Below are 20,858 nucleotides of genomic sequence, written 5' to 3'. Positions count from 1 at the left end.
TTCTGTTTTTTTTTTTTTTAATTGTTCTGATATTTAGACTTTTCATAATTCCCCCACCTTGGTAACGCATTTTTGCAGCAGAGGAAAAACAGCCGCAAGCATGATACTGCAATAATACCTTTCCCACACGTTTGGGAGATTTTTTTGAACAGCTGTGTCGACTTTTTATAGCCACTGATGTGTTTTTTTTTTTTCTGGCGGCACTGTACCGTGCATGTGAGGATGAATCATGTGAAAGTTTCATCCTGCATGTTAGTTCGGTATAGTGTCGATGGTCATTTAGGATTAATCCCCTCGTAATGTACTAATATTACAGATGTCTCTAGTGTTCTCATCATAGTAAGTAGTTACTAAAATGTTGCAGATTTACTAAAATAATGATGTTATGCAATATCTGTTTGTGTTGTGTCATAATGAGATGGGTTTTGGGACCCAAGTGTGTCTCTTAGGGGATATGCAGGTTCAAATCGATACTACTGTATAGATACACAATGTAGCCCCATCTAGTGGTTGTACAATTTCAAGACAACTCAACACAAAAAAATATCCGCATCTAGATGTTTTTATTTCATGCGACCACTAAAAAAAAAAAAAAATTCAGTGGAGTAGAAATTTACTACATGCTTCCCTAAATTATTTTTCTCTTTAATATTTTTTTAATTTGTAATCATTTATTTTTTTTACATATAAAATATTTTGAAATGTGTAACTGCCTTGTTTTAGGTAATTTTTAATTATTTTAATACAATAATTTTTCTCAAAATATATCAGCACTTACTCGCTTTTATTATAACTGTAAAACTGCTTCGACAAAGTCACTCAAAAGTGAGCATCATTATCTTCTTAACGGCATCCGCAACCGTATTTATCAGCTCTTTTGCTCGTACCCAGCAAAGTGGTCAGTAATGAAGCTAAAAAAAAATGTGAACCCTCAGCCGCATGAATAAATAAAATCCCCTTAAGTCCTTTTTTTTTTTTTTTATGACGTCCATTTATATCGTTCTAACCCTGGTTCCTGACCCACTTGCATGCCTACACCGCAACTCCAACCGCAGACTACAACAGCTTTGTGTCCGACGGCGAAGTGCAACTTGACCGCCTCCAGCAGGCGGCGCTCACTCGGACCACGTGCATGTCTCTGTGGAGGGCAGGCGCCGTCCAGGCCTGGCTGGAGGTGGTCATGGGGATGCCCACGTACACGCGGGCCTGCTCCGAAAACGTCAAGAGTGGCAAGGTCGGTAGGTGCTCCAGAGCATCGCGTGCTTTCAGTGCTTTTCTCCTCAGAAAAAAAATGACGACTCTTTGCATTTTAGGTTCTTCTTGGCTTGACTGATGAGGATTTAGAGGTGGGACTCGGTATTAGCAACCCCATTCATCGCAGGAAACTAAGACTGGCAATCGAGGACTACAGGAGAGCGGAAGGACACCAAGAGTGAGCGAAAGCATATTTTTTAAATTAATTTTTAGATACAATATTATATTTTCTGCAACTCCACGAGCCTAAACTTGGTATTCTGATTAATATTATGTTTGTGGAATATGTATTAAGTCATAAGATCCACTCGTTTTTAAAAATGTGAAAATGACATAGCAGTTGCTCAACTGCAACTGTGATGTTGGATTTTGCTACTTTCCTATTCCACTAATCCATTATTAATAATGCCTTGTTTAGACTAGTGGGGGTACATAGAACATATTGTAAAGGTTTTTTTTTTTCACTTGTCTTCCCCTTTAAGGTCTACTTGTAATATAATGCAAACATGTGTAAACACATTACATTTTGAGAAAGCCCAAGCGCAATGTCTACAATCCCTGTTTACTCAAAACAAATAAAACATTTTCCAACCTACCAAACTTATCTGACACATTCTACATCAGTAATCATGCCAAATATGAAGATTGTAAAATGAACCTTCAACTGTCGCTTTCTGTAGGCGTAAAAAGCAGGATTGAAGGGGATTTGACATTAAATAATCAGCAAAAATAAGACTGCTGAGAGCTGAAATACTTTCTCTTTTCATTCTTTTTTCAAATTTACAATGTCCAAAAAAAATAATGTGCCCACAAAAAGTGGTCTGCACCAGAATTACACCTGGAATAAATGGAAGGTTAAATGTGTGCATTGGCTTAATAGTGGTTGAGGAACATCAATTGGGTCTCCATTCCTTCATCCTTCCAGTTTATCCAAAGCATCCGACATGGACCATCACTGGGTGGCGACATCATGGCTGAGCGACGTCGGCCTGCCGCAGTACTCGCAAACCTTCCACGCTCACCTGGTAGATGGCCGGGTACTAAATTCTCTGGGGCGCAGAGACCTGGAACGATACCTTGACGTGGGCGAGCATTCCCACCAGTCCAGTCTGCTGCTGTCGGTGCAGCTGCTGCAGATGTTGGGCTTCCACAAGGAGGTCTGACCAGAGCAGGTTGAAGCAGGACTCCGCTTAGGACGTAAACGGCCGTTTGCTTGAACTCACTTTGTGCTCTTGCAGGCCCTGCAGGCAAGAAGGGCAAAATGCGAGCGGCAAGACCGGGACCCCATTGTTTGGACCTGTCACCGAGTCATGAAGTGGATCAGGGACATTGACCTCAAGGTGAGTGGAGGACCTTGACGGGAGCACTTTCCCCAGGACAGAAGACACACCATACCGTGGTATCTTGAAATACAATGAAGGGGGGAAACATTGTAAATTTAAAGTACTATAATGTCTTGGCATGCGGGCAAGGAGAGCCACAGTCACAAATGCACTTCAGCTGTTTATTGAACAGGACAAACAGTTAAACACGCCATTCTGATTAATTTTGCGTTTGCAAAAGATGTGATAAGCAGCAAAATCCATCCATTTTTTGCCACTCATTGGGGTGGCCGTTTTTTCCACGTCTGTCGACTGGAAATGACAAAACAGTTGCGCACGGCTCAGGTAATGTCCAATCATAGCTCACCTGATTTCTTAAGGTGAGCCGACAAGCTGCTGTAGACCATTACTCACGCCAAGACGCTCACAATCAGACTCACCAACCAAACCGGTTCCTGCTTGTGATGCCACTGACTAGGCCACGCCCCTTAAAGGCATGCATCTAAAGACATCTACAACAATATTCCACTTTGTTACAGGATGAATTGAACTTGCAAGTCAAAGTACTACTGGCCCTTCTTTTTCAGGAGTTTGCCGCTAATCTTCAGGGTAAAGGCGTCAACGGTGCCGTGTTGGTTCTGGACCCGGCTTTCGACGCCGACGCCATGGCACGAGCGCTTGAGATCCCCGTCAACAAACATATGCTCCATCGGCATCTGCGCCAAGAGATGAAAGCGCTAGCCGCAGCAAACAGGTGAACGGCACGCATAACGGGAAGTTAAGAATTCGACTAAAATTAAGTCAAACAGCTCACACTTCTAAAACACCGGAGCAGCATGGCGGGTGGACTCGTCGTTACTACATCTGCCCCACCGTTGAGAGTTATCGGGTTTAAATCTCGGTTGTGGCTCTTCCTGAGTTTTAATGTTGTCCCTCTACTTGTTGTTTTTTTTCCAAGTATGTCAGATTCTGTGAAAAAAAAATTTCCACAGGTGTGAATGTTGTTTTGTAGGCAAAAATACCAAAACCCAGTCTAGCCTGCCCCTGTGGAGATTAATGTCGTGCCTTACGCAGGACTTGACTGGGCACAAAATGGAGCCCTCAGTCTCACAAGCATGATGCTGGTTTGACTTCTTGGATGTTTGTCTTGGAGTTTCCACTAATCTCGTTTGAAATGATCTGCGTTCACAGCAACGAGGAGGAGGAAGGCGAGGCGGTCGTTTCGTCTACGCCGGTGGCCGTCAACCGCTTTGCTGAAGGGAGGGTCCCAATGAGGAGATCCAGCAAGGTGTCATAAGAATCGATTCAAACATGTTTAACAAACTGATCAGGCTCATGGTTGTCTGAATATTTTATTCATTATTTTGTGTTTGTCAGTGTGTACCTAATAAAATGGTGTAGAGCTCATCGGCTCTCATCATTCAAACATTTCACGTCTTGCGTGTGTCCAGAGTCCGCTGAGGGTCCGCGCACCGAACCGCTTGTCCGAAGCGGATGTTGGCTCAGGACCCCGGACATCGCGCATCCCCGTGCATGCCTACAAGAGCGTCGAGATCACCACAGTGTGATGGAATATTGTTTAGGACACACAGAACAGCACTTCACTATTTGAAACACAATCAAGCCGAAAGAGTAAGATCCGTCACAGGTGCGACGCGCCTGCGTCAGGACCACCCTCTTAAAACGGGCTTATTTCTTCATGACATGAAAATGCATACCACTCCTTTGATTGGAAGAAAAGCAGTGAGAATAAAACAACTAATATTCAGATGACGTAAAAAATCATTAAAGATGACCTTATAGAGCAGGTGTGGGCAAACTACGGCCCGGGGGCCACATGTGGCTCGTTAAATGTTTTAATCCGGCCCGCTTAATTTGAAAAGAATTAAATGAATAAACCTTGTTAATGGTTTTATTTTCCGAATACTGTGGTGTGTCAAAGACAGATATTTTGTTGTACTGCTTTTGTTCATTTTCATTTAAAATTAAATGTGTTTTTTTTCTTCGAAGCGGTAAGGTGACCTAAACACTCCATCCATCGGCTCCTGGTCCGGCCCCTCTGTCAAATTTTAGAACTCATTGTGGCTTGCCAAACATAAGTTTGCCCACCCCTGATATAGATGATAAATTTCTTAACATTTCTAATGAATTACATTAATGACGAGACCGTTTAAATCATTTTATTAAGTGTCGCTCCACTGTTGCCTTTTCTCAAACCGATATTTATTGAGCAAAAAAGTTTTTGCCATTTACATTTTTTTTTTACTTTTATACGACACTCACTGAACAACTACACAATGAACACATTTTAACTTATCTTATAATGTATACATTGTAGATTGACTGAGGACCAATCTCGGGTGTTTCTCCTGCTTCCCACACCAAAAGTCTGCTTGGACAGATATTCACACCCACCATGAGGATATTGTAAAATAACAAATTAAAACGAAAATAACAACTAATTTGGTACCATCAGTGTGGTTTGTTGTATGTCAACTGTATGTAGATGGTTTTATCCGTTTTTTTTTCCCCCCACGTCTATCGCCAAAAGCCTGCTGGAAAATACATTGAACACCAAAGAGGTAAAATTAATAAAACTGGGTTTACTATTTTTTTTGTCATACTATCAGAATTATATCAACAAAACTATGACGCCACTCGTGTGTTGTTTTTTTGTGTTAAAACAACCTCTTCTGGTGGTTGAAAGAGTCGAATAAACAGGTCCGTCCGCCGCTTTGTGGGCGTCTCCATGCATGTTATTAAATAAAGCAAGACGAGTTCCAACTTGCAGAGAGACACCAAACTCTTGAAGGAATTTGCTTTGAATGCTCTTGTGGCTTTTCCGGCATTAAGCTCTCAGCTCTCATTCGCTTTCATTGAAACATCAAAAAGGAACATGGTTATCTTTCGGGCTTCCCCTAGGTACTGTGACATTAGCACTGGACCTTGAGCTCACACACAAAATCTCCATTTGCTATCCATGATGATGTCGGTTAATAACGATCGAATGGCTTCGCGCCTTGCAATTTTCTGAGAAACAGAAACAAAAAAAAATAACATATTAGTCCAACATATGGTAAATGGAGTGTGATTACATAGCGCTTTATCTACACCATATGGCCTGAGAACATTTCTATAGTGGCGTGTTGACGCAGGTGTGACAACCTATGGAAATGTTTTCCTAATCTAGCTGAAAATAGCTTACTTGAACTACTAGGATTTATGATGATTTTATATATTTATTTTCTCATGCTTTTGCTCCCGATGGCTTTTGCTAAGCTAGCTAGGTAGTTTGTCTCCCGTCATTTGTTCGTTGATGCTATTATGGTGTGAGAAGCTGTATTTATATTTTTTCTTGTTTCATTTCATACTCATTAGCTGGTCAACTATTCCCACATACTTGGATCTCACTTTTGAGTGCCTGCTGTCTGCTTTCAGATGACACATGTGTCTCTCACATACTGAGTTGCTATTCAGGATGTGCAAAAAGGTGACGATGTTAAATCATTTGTTCTGATTCACATCCAAACATTAGGATTCCGCGATCGTGTTTTATGGCCAACTCAAATCTTGAATTGAGTCAACACCACTTTGTGTGTAGCCCTAATGAACACTAATAATCTACTGAGCAATATTTTCCTACGCAGCATCATTAATGTTTCTAATTATCATCCATTATGTAGCTATTATCATATTAATTATTGTTAGGACAGACATGGTTTATCTTGTTTACACATTGTCTATATTTTGATTGTATTTTAATTATTGTTTTAAAAATGTATGATGATTGAATTATGAATGAATGAATGAATAATTGAATTACATACTGTAGTATTTGAGCAAATAGAATGGAGAAAAAGTTATTTTCTATATGCAGCATTGTTCTGACAACTTTAATTTGAGATTTCTACTTGGCAGAGTCACCCTGTAGTGAAGATGAGTAAACATTTTCATACAAAGGATATTTTTTGAATTGTTATTTTAATTTGGACGTGATTGTGAATATGTATTGTTCATATTAGATTATTTTTATATAAAATTTGAGTTTATTATTACTTTACAATTATCTTAATCCTGATTATTCATATATAAATTGTCGTTTTAATATTGAAAAAATATTTATTAGCCACTAAAATATTTGGTAAAATACACACAATTGAAACAAAAGAAAGATATGAAAAATACTTTATAAAACATTTTAAAAAAACAGATCTACATTTCAAATATATTAGATGCAACATGCACAGATGTTATGGAACATTTTGAAAAATAGAACAAAATATAGAATTAGTTTAAATATTAGCTGAATCATCAATTTTAGCTAAAAGAAAAGAAGAAATATTAAAATGATTCTGGGAACTATATTAGGAAGAATGTAACGTATTAGACAAAAATGAACAAATAATGGGGGACATTAGGAAAATACATACATATATATATATTTAAATTTCTATTATATTAATTATAGCCATTGATCTTGCCAGATATTTTAAATGAACGCTAATTTTAAATGTGTTGCTGTGTTGTTGTATCATATTATTTTCTTTCAAGTGAAAGCTTGTTTTTAAGTTTGGTTAGTGACTTTAATACTTGACATTAATTAACCCAAGACAAATTTAAACGTTTTGGAAGTCAAAAACGAGGAAGAGTGTTCAGAAAATAAATTTTTATTGACTTAGTTCCACCAAAATGCAAAAGATCTTTGGTTGTTTCATGCTAACACAATTGGGCGGCGCTAGGACCTGGCGTTTCACTGCACTTTCAGAAACGCGCTCCAAGCGGGCAGGCGGGCAGGCAGGAAGGAAGGAGGTAGGTTTGGCTCCAACGAAGGCGGTGGTAGTTTGGATGAAAGTTCCACTCAACTCAGTAAAAGTCAAGGATTACCACACATTTGCTGCTTTTAAATAGTACATCTGTAGTGCCGAGCCAACCTCTTTTATTTGGACTAGAATTTTTGATTGTTTCTATGTACGCTTGAGCTGGGCGAACACACCTGTGACTCAGGTAAGTCACCCATTAAGGAAGTCTATGGCTTTGTTCAATTTACCAAGGCCCAGGAGACGGGAATTCACTTTTCGCTTTAGTTACGTATTACCATGAGGTTTTTAATACAGACGAAGGCAAAAGTTGCAACTCTTAAATCAAGGTTTCCCCTCATTAATGCGTCGCGCTTGCAAACTGCGCTGAAGGACACTAAAGTTGTGCTTGGCTCACTATTGGGCAGGAACATGTGACTCCCTTGGCATGAACTGTAGCCCACTATGTGGCAGAGGTTAATGAGTGACATTACATGTAATAATGACAGGTGATTAGACGTTGTGGTCATATCACGGTTATAGTTCGAAAGAAGGATCACGGTTCTCGTGTTATTGCGGCTTTGCTCAACTCACACAGGGATTTTCACAAGTGTGTCAAAAACATAAGGTACGATTGCATCTGTACCTATGAGCCAATGCAAACATTTAACCAGAAATAATTTTAAAATGCAGTCATTTTACTTGTTTATTTGCAAAATGAAGCGAAGACTTACTATCAAAATACACGCATACATATACATTGTGTGTGTGATCGAAATACAACACACAATGAAATATAAAATATTAGGTGAATAATTTAAATAACATTGGAGAAATATGAACGAGGATTACCAAAATATTACAACCTAAAAAATATATCATCAAATACCAAATGTTGGGCAAAACATGCAAGAAAATTGGTGAATAAGGAAGAAACTGGTCATATTAAATTAACGAAATGTTACAAAAGCAGTGGCAAAAAACAATATGTTACTTTTAAAATACACACAGTCTATAATATAAATAATATGGGGCAATGCGAGAAATACAACATTACACAAAATACAGAAATATATAATGAGAAAAAGAAAAACTTTCCCCCTCCACTTTATCAGTAGTTTCCAGGATTTGGGGTGTTGCACTTGTTCCTTATAGACAGCAGGAGGCAACATTGTCTTCTGTAACAGCTACTGGACTTATGCTCATATTAACCAAGCTCAAAATGAAAGTATTCCTTTAGTTAATCAGTTGCCACACAAGTGTAAATTCAGTTGCTGTTAGGAGTGTTTTTCAGGGTCCCTCCGCCCCCTAACCCGTAAAACCTGTGTAGCAACCTTGGTGTTTGTTGCAGGGTGTCCTGCAGGGATGTGTGCCAGTCGGGGTATTTGCAACAGCGGCGAGCGACCCGCAAACCGGTCTTCCCGCTCCGAGAGCGCCGGTTCGGGGGCTCACTATGCCCTGTGCGCCCTGGGCGTGGGCCTCATCGCATTGGGGGTGGTCATGATTGTGTGGACGGTGATCCCGATGGACGGGGAGGCGTCGGGCGGCTCCACCAACTCGTCCAGCAACTCCACCCTAGACCTCGGCAACGAGGATGCCGAAGAAGGGGAGCTCTCCAAGTCGTCGTCGGTCGCCATGGTGCTGGTGGGCGTGGGCCTCGCTTTGCTGCTCCTGTCCATTTGCCTCGGCGTTCGGAATAAGCGTAGAGCCAATAACAGCGGCGAGCAAACGGAGGCGCCAGCGGCGGCAGCCTTCATGGACCATGTGGCCGGCGAGCATGAAGAGTGAGTGGGGTGCTCTTCAGTAAAGTTTGAACGTTTCGACCTACATTATATATTCATAATATTTGATAGTATTTTTCCATCACTCTGGCTAATGTACACTGCTTAACACTTGCATTTGTAATTTCATGTGTACCTGAGCCTGAAAAGTGACGCATACAGAGACTCTGTTGCCAAAATGACCTAATCTATGATTACAGCCTCTGAAGTAGCTTACTCTCCCCTTTATTTCTTGCCAGTTTCCCGTTTTTGCCTTATAGCGACAGTGGTCATGGCAATCAGTTTTCTCTTCGACAGTCAATTGTTCAGTCAATTGTTTGCGACTGCCCAATTCAGTCACGTTCGTCAATGTTGCTCGATGCGTGGCGGGCCTTAAAGGTTAATAATGGCGCTTTGTCGATGATCCCCAGAGTTCCTGATCCAGCCGCATTCAACGTGCCGAGCTACGAGGAGGTGGTCGGCAGCAGCGACTACCCCGTGCGTCAGAGCAACCTCCGCCAGAGCAACACCCACCTGCCGTCCTACGAGGACATCATCGCGGCCGTGGAGAACGAGGGCAGGGACCAGCCCTCCGAGGACGCCCCACTCAATGGCCCCGCGCCGCCGCCGGCCGTAAGCGAGCAACAGGCCGACGCCGCCCGGCAGCCCAGCCTGCCGGCGCGCAGTGGCAGCCGGGCTAGCCGCCTGTTGCGCCCCCTGCGGGTGAGGAGGATCAAGTCGGACAAGCTACACCTGAAGGACTTCCGCATCCAAATCCGTAGCCCCACACACAATCCGGTGACCATCGAGCCTATCACGCCACCGCCACAGTATGACAACAAGCCCCCGGAACTGGGTTGAACCAGATTAGCTCTGGACTGATAACACTCCTGAGAAGCCCTTTTTTGCAATGTTGGTACTAAAAAGTAGGTTAGATGTGGCTGGCAACAAACGAGGAGGACAATCACAAGACCGTGCTACTGGGGAGAAACTTTGTCAGATGTGTTCTGTTACCACGCATCTCTGGGCTCATGCGGATGACAGCAGTACTGCCTTAATTTAAATCCCACAAATAACATTTACTTTGAGGACGTAAGCGTGCGATTTCAAGAGCAAAAAGGGGGATTAAGTAGATGACGGGCGTCACGTAAACAAACAAGCTTTTCAGATTGTGGTCTTAATGAAGAAGAGGGACTGAGATTGAAGAATTCTTTGGGAATGTGCTTTTAAACGCGTCTTAAAGTGGTTCAAGTTGAACATTTTCAAGGTGAATGTCGGATGGTTCACAACACTTGAACATACAATGCGAATATGTGGATCTGTAATAAGTTAGTAAGGTTATGGTTTGCGTTCTTTTAAGCATTTTGTACTGTTCAAATAAATGTCCTTTCAGTTGCATATTGCTTTTAATTAGTCAGTTTAAAGCAGCTGTTTCAATGCAACATTAGTGATGCCTCGTGTGAACTTTTTTTTTTGCTAGAAAGTTTGTTTTACTATACTAGAATTGTTGCTCTTTTTAGGTTGACCTCGTTTATTCTTTCTTCTCTGGACTGCTGTCGAATAAAGTAGCAGTTCAGATTTAGATATGCTGCAAGTCTATTTATGTTCTGAGGTATCGCTGTATTTTATGTTCTCATAATAAAATATACAGCATCTGTAGTTGATTTTACATTGGACTATTCGTAACGGTGCATCAAACTACCTGGACTATGGTCAACATGCACTGCGACTCAGATTGCATTTGTTGTTTTATGGCGCCCTCCAGTGGACACATGAGGCTCAATCAGACTCTAAAAGAAGGATGAAATAATCACGAGATATACTATGACTTAAAACAAATCCCTGAAAATTAAGACGAAATCTTTCAACAATTGTGGTCGTTATTTTCTCGGTCATTCATAATCGTAAAAAAAACAAACATATTTTACTCAGTAGGAAAAAATGTCCAGTTTTGTGTACATGTATTGACAAGATTCCAATAAGTGCAAAAGTAATACAGTAATTTACATCACGAGAATACATTTGTATCTTTTCAAGTTAAACCATCATTAACATAACAATACCAGTAGGCATTTAAAAAATGCCCCCCCTTCCCCAAGTATACTTTTGAATTTCTGAAAAGAATACACGTGTACAAAAACAGAAACTGTATTTGTTACGATAATTATGTTTATTAATTGCATGTGTAGCTAAATCCTCATTAACTGATGTTGATTAAACATTTGGAATCTCTTTTCCCTCCCTTATATAACATATTTCCCCTCTACGCTCCACCCCTTGCCTCACTTCGGAAGGATTCATTTTTTTTCCCCTTTCCTTTTTTTTTTGTTATTATTATTTTTTTATTTTGTTGGTGCGCAGCTGCCATGTAGCAGTGGGAGGCACAGCTGTCTGCGGGAAGAGCCAAAGCCCGGGGAGTCAGTCACATTCCTGGCTGGGATTCAATGACTGAAGCAGACACAAACAAACAGAGAGAGAGGAGAGGGAGGGAGAGGTAGACAAGAGAGAGAGAGAGAGAGACTGGGTGGCACATTTGAGGCGCACATAGGAGTGCGTAAAACGGCTGTGGAACGCGTAAGAAACAACACTCGTGATTGTATGTTTAGTTCATTTGGGGATTTTTACGACAGCAAGAAGCTGTTTTATTTAAAGAAGGACGAAAGGAAAAAGGAGGGCAAGCTCTTTGGATCTTTTTTTTTAATGGGCCGCACCGGGAAGGGAAGCTGCTCCTTGTCCGGGGGAAGCTGTCTGACTGGCGGCGTGGAAATGTTCAGCTCGATCGAAGAGTGAACCAAACGCCTCGGAGCAAGTAAAGAGATTGTTTCCTCAAGTTTTTTTTTTTTTGCTTGTTTACTTGTTTTTCATTAAAACAAAAGATGGAGGTGAGCAGTTTCCAGCCTCACCCTGGACTTCAACAAACTCTGAAGCAGTTCCATCTGAGCTCCATGCGCTCCCTGAGCGGACCGGCGGCGTTCTCCGCACGTTGGCCCCACCAGGAGTCCCTGTTCAAGGACGCCAAAGCCGAGATGGTGCTTAGCCTGCCGGCCCACACTCCCCCGGTCATGTCCGGGCCGCTCTTCATCCCGTCGGATCGCTCCACGGAGCGCTGCGAGACTCTCCTGGAGCGCGAACCCATCTCCTGCTTCGTGGTGGGGGGTGAGAAACGTCTGTGCCTGCCGCAGATTCTCAACAGCGTGCTGCGGGACTTTTCCCTGCAGCAGATCAACTCGGTGTGCGACGACTTGCACATTTACTGCTCGCGTTGCACGGCCGACCAGCTGGAGATCCTCAAGGTGGTGGGCATCCTGCCCTTCTCGGCGCCCTCCTGCGGCCTCATCACGCAGACGGACGCCGAGCGCCTGTGCAACGCGCTCATCTACGGCGGCTCGTACCCGCCGCGCCGCGGGGGAGGAGGAGGCAAGGAGCGCGGCGGCGGCGGCGGAGGGGGAGGCGGCGCCCTCCTGGACCTGGAGCGCACCGAGGGCAGCTTCCGGGTATACCACGAGTGCTTCGGTCGATGCAAGGGCTTGTTCGTGCCGGAACTCTACTCGGGCCCCGGAGCTGCCTGCGTGCAGTGCCTGGATTGCAGGCTCATGTTCCCGCCGAGAAAGTTCGTGGTGCACAGCCACAAGCGGCTGGAGAACCGGACCGTGCACTGGGGCTTCGACTCGGCCAACTGGAGAGCCTACGTGCTTCTGGACCCGGACTACACCGGCAAAGAGGAGAAGGCTAGTCTGGAGCGGCTGCTCGGGGACTTAAAGGGGAAATATGACTTAAGCGGCAAGATGACCAGGAAGTCGTGCAGAGTAAGTGGAGTTTGATTGATTTGCTTTTGAGCAATGTCTTCTTATTCGACTTGTTTAATTTTGTGTACACCATACGTCTACTGCAGTGGTTTTCAAACTTTTGACTTGGACTTCTACTTACCCCAAGTACCACCATCATGGCCAGCATTAAAATATAGTGAGGATACAAGTGCTTTGTATCGGTTCTGTTTGCACTGCAGCTCAAGTCCGATTTTTGGGGGGGGCGTGGCGGGGGGGGGGGGTCATATGCGACACGTATCTGATCCCCCCCCCCCATGTAATGTGCAGTACAACGAATTTTGAATGTATGAGTACGTCTGCCTCACATTTTGGAGGTTTCTGATTTGAATCTCCCTTGTGTGGACCTTTGCATTTTTTCCCTCCAGGTAGTGCAGCTTATTCCCACATTCCAAAAACATGCGCGCTTCATCTAACATACTTTGACTGAACATGCAAAATTGGCCCGAGGTTTTAATTCTTGTATGCCGAAAATGGGTGGATGGGAATTTTATGTGTTTCATGTTTTTGGGTGGGCAACATGGTGTAATAGTGGGGAGCACGTCTGCCTCAAAGATGTTCAGAATTCAAAATTTGGCCTTCCTCTGTGGACTTTTCTTGTTCTTACTGTGCTTGCGTCGGCTTCCTGCCACATTCGAAAACATAACGTGCAAAATTTGATGACTAAATTTGTCTGTCGGTGGATTGTCTACTCATGCCGTGTAATTGATTGACGACCAATTCTGGGTGGACGCCACTTCTTTCGTCAAAGCTCACCTGCCATCTTAATGAGAACAATCAAAAGAATGAATCATCATTTATTTGTTTGTGTGTGCCCTGTCATTGATTGTTGACCAATCTCGAGTGTAGCACACTTGACATGCCAAAAAGCGCACAACTGCAACCCTAATGAGGGCAAGCGCTATAGAAAATGGATGGAAGGTGGGCTTTTTATAACAAGTCCTCCGAGGTTTTATTTTTATAATTATAGTTGGTGGCGGGACACCCCTGCGCTCGTGCATGTATTTGATTGTGTGAATGCTGGAAGTATTCACGCATGCGTTATTTCAACCACCAACACCATTTAGCTGTTATATATGATCCTCCTGACCTTTTTGACGTGATCCTCCTTCCACATTTCACATTCTCACCATTCCAACTTCAATATATCCCCCACCCCAAAAAAAATCATGTGATTCAGGCTATTATTTTTCACATTCCAACGATTCAATTTTCCCACAATTCCACATTTTCACCCAGAAATCCACCATTCATTCCCATCACGCATTCAACAACACGGATTCATATTACTACCATTCGGAAATCAAAATGTTCAGCTCATTCAATTCAGATTTCCAACCTTACCCACATAACAAAATTCCCACTTTTTTTCTGTACTATAATTTTACTCATTCCACATCATTTAACATTTTCACCAATATATTGCATATTTTTCACCCAAATCATTCCACATCACTCCTACACTTTCAATTTCATTCCATATCTCTTCTACAAGATTCCATTTCATTTAACATCCTCCCATTAGCAACACAAACTTTTAAAGGCAACTTTTATAGTACACACCTGGAGGACACACCCTCGACATTAAGATAAATGGAGAGCTGATGGTTTTTAGGAAGGATGAGGAGGAGGAGGTGCATGAAGGCTATTTTAAGTTGGTGATGGGGTTAAGAGTTTAATGAGGTTGGGGATATGGATATGTGTGTTGTAGCGTGTGTGTGTGTGTGTGTGTGTGGGGGTGGCCATAGTGGGATAAGCTGCGCGTGGATGGGTGTGGGTGTCACCACGATCGCGTCCTGCGTGGGTCAACGTGAACAAAAGAGCATAGAAGACGGGGGTGGGTGGTTGTGGGGGCTGGCTGACTGGCTGCGTGTCTCGGTCACACAGCAGCTGCTGTGTGGGACTCTCGCAAATGAGTGGACATCTCTGTGGGCATCGCCGCGGTCTGAGCGCCAGCCAGGAGATGTGTCATCAGAGGGGGAACCTTCGCCATGAAAATTGAGCATAGTTACTCAAAGGAGAAGAAACATTTTGACTGGTTTGGAAGTATATGACTCGCTGGTTTTGTATCTAATCAAGTTTGTCCTTTGAAATGAATGCAATTGGCATTTGAGACCTTCATAGAATAGCCCTCAAAATTGATGTTTTAGCGTTACAAAAAAAGCTAGCGATAGCTTTGAATGGCATTTGGTACACTATTAGTGAGATTTTAGACAAATCTCTCCCAATAGTTTTTGGTCTATGAGGCAAAGTGTCATCAGAAACACTGGCTAAACCAACATACTTGAGTAAGCCATTTTTTTAAGTGATCAGTTGGAAGGGCATCAAAATATGCAGATTAATTTACATCTACTGGCTTTGAAGAGTGACCAGACGCCTGTCGCCAGAGCACTTGAGCACTGCTAGCGCCTGCTAGCATTAGGGGAGCCACTAAATGCTGGCAACAAGCGGCGTACAATACCGTGTCAGGGTAATTAAGTCATTTTTTTTAAGCACCTTTAATTAGCGATTGAATGTCATGTAGTTGAAATTGGTAGCAAGCCCCAAACACATTTAAGAAGAAGAGTCAAGTCCGCCAATAACACGGCGGCATGTTGCCGGGAACAACTTCCATATAATATTTGCTAACGAAGGTTTATTTTGAAGTTGGCCTTCTCACCGTGTTGGCGGCGTGTAAAAAAAGAAATACAGGCGGAATATTTAAAGTTTTACAATTTTCTCTTTCTAGTATTGGTTTGACTTTACACCAGAGAACTAAATCGCCCAAAATTCGCCTTTTATTGCCAATTTTCTTTGAATGTCACTATCTCTGTCTTTTGTTGTAACGAGTTAATGTGTTTTAAAAATATCTGCTTATTTTTGTTGACTTTTTGAAAGACTGGCTGGTTAAGTACATCCTGTGTAAATTAATGTTTTATTAAACAGAATCTGCCTTTATTAACCCTCTGTATTGCTGACATCAGCCCCTAAAATTTCATTTAAAAAAATTCAAGGTAACTGTATATCGTTGGATGCATTACATAAAAACAACGAATCAAAATGCATGATCTCACGCCATTTATTTTCCGCAAGTTTGTTTCGGTACAGCATATATGGAGCAGCAATACTTACATTGGTAATACTTGTGGTTTCTTTCCTACTCTGAATTAAACGAGTCGGGCTTGAGTGAAATCCAATTTGTCCCTATTACAAGACATGGCGATGGCATAACGTGTTTACATTCTTTTTCAATTTCCATGTGAGGCAGTTTAGGCTCAAAAAAAAAAAAAAACTAGTCGGGCCTGAATAAGCCTGCTGCCAGGTGATAAAATCCATCGGTTCTTTTGGGAGAGGGCAACGACATAACATGTTTACCCAATCACAATTTGTATGGCTGGTTGTTTAGTGATGGAGAATTAGTCTGGCTTGATTTTAGTCAATTAGTTAGCCAACTGCTGCTTGCTGCCAAGCGATAAAGTCAATTCTGTTATTTCAACACATAGCAATGACATACTGATGGCATCCTCGAACATGTTAATTTTTTAGGGTGGGGCTGGAACGGTTTAACGGCACTCCCATTTATTTCAATTGGGAAAGATTATTTGTGATTTGCAAGTGAATGGAGCGTAGTCTCGGAATGAATTCAGTTCATTTGAAGCCACTACTCTACTAGTTAATGCAAAGTACCTGATTGACAAAACTGTCCCAAAACGCACCCTGATGAATCACATGTGTTGTTGTTTGTCATCTTAAAAAAAAAAAAAAGATGTGCAGGCACCCTTTGAGAGTGTGTGTGTGTGTGTGTGGGGGGGTGTGTGTGTGTGTGTGTTTTATACACATGACGCAGCGATGGGTGCGGGGGTGGGTGGGCCGTGCGTGTTGGCCGTGGTTCACTGTCAGTCGTGTCCCACTTAGCAGACAGGCCATGCTCCTCGGGGAGCCGCACACCAGCGCTGCTGCCATACATCAGCCTGACAGGCCAAGCTGCTCAAAGGCCAGACGGCGGCTCGCACACCAAGCTTAAGCCGGCCAAACACAAAAAGAGTCCACGTTATCGGCCGGCCTCAGACTCCCTTGCGCGTCACGCGGCTTTATTAATAAGAGCCACGACTTGCCTGTACGCACTCGAGATGGCTGGGAAGTGCCATCGATCAATGTTCAATCATATTAGCACTTCTTTAAATGAGATTTTATACCCACACATACTCTAAATATCATTGTCTTTTTTTTTATCATTGTAATGTGTGAAAATCACACCGAATTTTGAGCTTTATGTTTAAATATTTCCAGTGTGGGGTGGAATTTATTTATTTTTTAACTTTTTTATTTTTTTAATCAATTAATATGTATTTATTTATTTATTTATTTATTTATTTATTTATTTATTAGGGTTGTGGAGTTGTGCTCTCCCAAAAAAGAGACAGAAGATGGGCCACCCCATTCATCGTCATCAATACTTGAGCATTCAAATTCAATCAGAAGCAATGAAAAAATCTTTCAATGATGCTGAGGATAAGGCAACAAGCAGAAGTAGGTTAACTAATGAATAAACTAAATCAAGCTTGGCTAGTTTTTGCTGTCTAAACAGGCTGCCATTAATTTGAAACAGAATGTTAATGTTATGTCGTCACTATGTCTTTAAGTCTATTGACAGCGAGAAGCTGTGGGCGCAACTATTTCAACCCCGACGAGCTTCCTACAGAATGTAAATATGCAATGTTGTCGTTATGTGGTGGAGTAATAGATTGGATTTTACTACTTGACATCAAGCAGCAGTAGGAGAGCTAATTAGTTTACAAATGAAGTCCTTATTCATTTTTTTTTCTGCCTGAATGGCAAGCCATAAAAAGTTACTGTCACTCTATCAATGAAGTATTACAAAACAAGATGGATTTGGCCTCTTGACAGGAAATGGCATGTGCGCGCCAATAATTCAGGCCCAGCTAGTTTGCTGCCTCAAAGGCCTGCTGTAGAAATCCAAGCAAGTTGGAACCCACAATAGATTGAATTTACGTTTCGTTGGATCATTTCGAGCGACATATTTCACACTTGAAAGACTACAGCTGCAATCTCTAGTTTGTTGCCTGAACGGGTTGTTGTATAAATCTACAAGTCAGAAACCACAAGAGCGCAGCAATGATTGCCTAAACATTTAAATCAACTCCATTCTTATGTTGTCACTACGTCTTGACACAATGGATTTTTGACACTTGGTAACAACCAGACTAATTCAGGCCCGACTGATTTTTGCTGCCAAATGTTCTACCATGGAAAGGAAATGTTTTCTTATTGTTACATTTTGAAATAATTCAAATGAATTGGATTTCACTACAATTGGTCCACCTCATTCAGGCTCCTCGTTTCCTGCCTAAACGGGCTGCTGTTGGCATCAAAACCAGTTCCAGAAAGCCCCACATAACACCAACGGAACTGAGTGTAACTTTGGTTGAGAGGTTTGGTGGATGTGTGTGGGATTTGCTCACACCGCTGAGTCATCGTGTCCGTTCCGCATCGCGTCCGACATTTCGCCCGTTGCCAAACGCTCCGGCGAGAGCGGCGGCTGCAGGCCAGGCCTTGACATGTGTTGTCAAAGGGCCATGACCCTCGACCTTTCCCAAAGACACTGACATAGCCACCCACTCCTCCCCCAGCCTCACGCCAACCGACCAATCACAGTCTCGTCCACTTGCCAGATGGCCGTGTGAAAAAGCGAGCAAAGCGAGACCCCGTGAATGTGAGGATTTAATGATTTTTAATTGCCAAACTTTGACTTTTGTAAAAAAAAATAATAATAAATAAAAAAAATAACGAGATAAATAGGAAGATCGCTTCAATGGGTCTCAATAGTCTCATTTGTATGAAAAGCTCTAAAAAGTCGGGACTGGATTTGGATGTTTTCCGGAGCAGTTTTGAGTCCAAAAGCCTTAATGTTTGCGCAGAAGGGCATAAGTTAGTTCCTTCTTTAATGGCACGGCGATTAAAGTCATTCAGCTGAGGCCAATTTATGCCATTTTTCATCCCATTGTTCCTCTCACAGGGAGAAATTAGCCACAAACGTGGCGTGAACCAATCAAGTGAGCGTCAAGGGCTTGTGCTTCCACTTATCCGGCGAGATTAAAGTTATTGAGTTCATGAAAAATAGCAGTCTGCTACTACTTCGACAACATTAACTTCCATGTTGGGGGAGGTTTAACTAACAAAATACAATCCAGTGGAACCGGTTGATGAATAATATTACCATTTCCAACTCAAAGTAATACAAGAAAAATTCTACTACGTACTTCTTGCACTTTGTCATGGGAGGTTGATGAAGAAAATACAATCCTGAGGAGGAGCTTAATGTTGAAATATTTCATAGTCATTTCGATTTTTCTTGGGATTGAAAACTACGTGTACAAAAAAAACTGCGTACGTGTGTATTTTAGAATGCAAAAACAGTAAGTAAATAGGAGAAAAAAAATTATTTGTTTTAAAATAATCAAAATGTTTACTTGTACGTTTTGGCAGGTTTACCTAACAAAATACAAAGAATTAAAATAGTTGATATGAAGTTATAAGGATGGTTTTGGTTATCTTATTTTAACACAAAATTCATCCCATCTTGGGATGCAAAATAATTAGAGAGTAAAACTGACAACAACGGATTGAACGACATGAAAAAAAAAACAACCAAAACAGAATAAATCAACTAAAAAATTGAATCAATTATAGCTTGAATCAAGAAATATGTCAAATAAAATTAGCTAAAAATAAAAGTAAAATAAATGAAATAGAAAAATGAGAAAAAAATCATAAAGTCACATTAATTACGCGAAAAAGTCTACTAAAACTATTACTATTATTATCATCATTATTGATTTATTTCGTGTGGCCTGTGAAGCATTTATGATTGGAAAAAAAAGATAAAAAACTGAAGATATACAAAATATGAAGTAAAATTCATACAAATGAAAACTACGAAAAATTGAATTAAATATGAAAAAAAATATCTAACTGCTTTGCTTGGTACATAAGGAAAGAAAATAAATAATAGTATAAATAGGTCAAATGGAAAAAATTAAAACTCTGAAAAAACTTGAACCGAACAAAGTATTGCAAAAATACAGCGGCACATTATGCCTTTGCTCGGTTTGGTTTGTTGTGCTTTGGACCTCCAGCGCGCTCGTATATACACAAGAGCACGTAATGACGGGATCATCCGTTGGCGGGCAGATTAAAATGAGCTCTCATTTCCATTCCCATCTGTCTGCTGACCTCTAGGAAGCCACAACATGACATCCTTGACGGGCCCGTCTGCCCGCCATCCACCAAGTTGGCTTATTCTTGTATGTTCCTTCCAGTTTTGCATCCATTGTGGCCTTCGGTCTTTTCTCTCATCTTCACGTGACCCCCGCCCACCCTTTCTTTTGTCCTCCGAGCAGCCCCCCCCCCCCCAATGGAGACCGTCACCTTGTCCCCGCAGTGCATACGGGCCTGCGTTTTGCCGCTGCGCGGACGGCGTGTCAGGCGCTCCCAGGGGTTGTGGCCTCCATTCTCCCAGGGGTGACCTCTTGTTAAAAGAGTGTCAGCTGGGGTTCTGTCATGGCTGATGTGGGCTAAAGATCTGCCGCCTCCTTTGTTCAAGGGCCGGCCTTTCACAGGCTGTGAAGTGCGGGCTCTTTTCTCTTTTTGTTACAAGGGTCTTGTCTCTTTGGGGCGCAGTGCGGACTCGGAGGGCTTCGTAATCTCCAACCTCTCCCAGGGTGGGAAATACGAGTGTGTATGATTGGCCGCATCACCGCCTTTTTCCGATTGGTTACTGTTGAACCCGAAAATGGGGTCTGCATGTCTGATGGCGAAATAATCATTAACCTAGCCATATGAGAATGTAGTTATTCGTAATAGCAAAAGTTTTGTACTAAAAAAAAAAAAAAAAAGAATAAA

The 20,858-nt window shown here is 42.1% G+C and overlaps 3 protein-coding genes across 4 annotated transcripts in view; all 3 read left to right on the top strand.

Moving 5' to 3' along the window:
* The window catches only part of LOC148327267 (kazrin-like), an 86,584-nt gene extending 81,593 nt beyond the window's left edge, over window positions 1–4,991 (top strand). Inside the window, exons 14-20 of the mRNA XM_088309402.1 lie at window positions 1,056–1,234; window positions 1,314–1,432; window positions 2,180–2,411; window positions 2,493–2,594; window positions 3,164–3,330; window positions 3,768–3,864; window positions 4,028–4,991. Coding sequence (XP_088165528.1) covers window positions 1,056–1,234; window positions 1,314–1,432; window positions 2,180–2,411; window positions 2,493–2,594; window positions 3,164–3,330; window positions 3,768–3,864; window positions 4,028–4,144 — 1,013 coding nt within the window. The 3' untranslated portion in view covers window positions 4,145–4,991. The remainder of the gene's footprint in view (window positions 1–1,055; window positions 1,235–1,313; window positions 1,433–2,179; window positions 2,412–2,492; window positions 2,595–3,163; window positions 3,331–3,767; window positions 3,865–4,027) is intronic.
* A 2,304-nt stretch (window positions 4,992–7,295) lies between these two features.
* Window positions 7,296–10,791, top strand: tmem51b (transmembrane protein 51b). Of its 2 annotated transcripts, none has more exons than XM_088307938.1 (3): window positions 7,296–7,385; window positions 8,724–9,156; window positions 9,564–10,791. In XM_088307938.1, exons 2-3 carry the CDS (start codon window positions 8,738–8,740, stop codon window positions 9,991–9,993), a joined length of 849 nt encoding a protein of 282 aa, XP_088164064.1. In that variant the 5' UTR covers window positions 7,296–7,385; window positions 8,724–8,737; the 3' UTR covers window positions 9,994–10,791. The 2 variants fall into 2 exon arrangements, with proteins under 2 accessions (XP_088164064.1, XP_088164063.1); XM_088307937.1 differs by having other exon boundaries at window positions 7,341–7,580.
* A 693-nt stretch (window positions 10,792–11,484) lies between these two features.
* The window catches only part of skib (SKI proto-oncogene b), a 46,488-nt gene continuing 37,114 nt past the window's right edge, over window positions 11,485–20,858 (top strand). The window contains exon 1 of the mRNA XM_088309195.1: window positions 11,485–12,938. Within this exon, the coding sequence (XP_088165321.1) occupies window positions 12,009–12,938 (930 nt within the window). The 5' untranslated portion in view covers window positions 11,485–12,008. The remainder of the gene's footprint in view (window positions 12,939–20,858) is intronic.

This window comes from Idiotropiscis lumnitzeri, chromosome 11 (genome assembly GCF_059441095.1).
Source record: "Idiotropiscis lumnitzeri isolate Australia: NSW breed Sydney's pygmy pipehorse chromosome 11, RoL_Ilum_1.0, whole genome shotgun sequence".
NCBI lineage: Eukaryota > Metazoa > Chordata > Actinopteri > Syngnathiformes > Syngnathidae > Idiotropiscis > Idiotropiscis lumnitzeri.
This window is presented reverse-complemented; position numbering and strand designations above follow the sequence as displayed.

Excerpts from the sequence above, each read along its gene's own strand:
- tmem51b (XM_088307938.1), top strand. The coding sequence starts at position 8,738 with ATGTGTGCCAGTCGGGGTATTTGCAACAGCGGCGAGCGACCCGCAAAC. Across the intron at positions 9,157-9,563 it reads GTGGCCGGCGAGCATGAAGA|AGTTCCTGATCCAGCCGCAT; the intron begins GTGAGTGGGGTG and ends GATGATCCCCAG.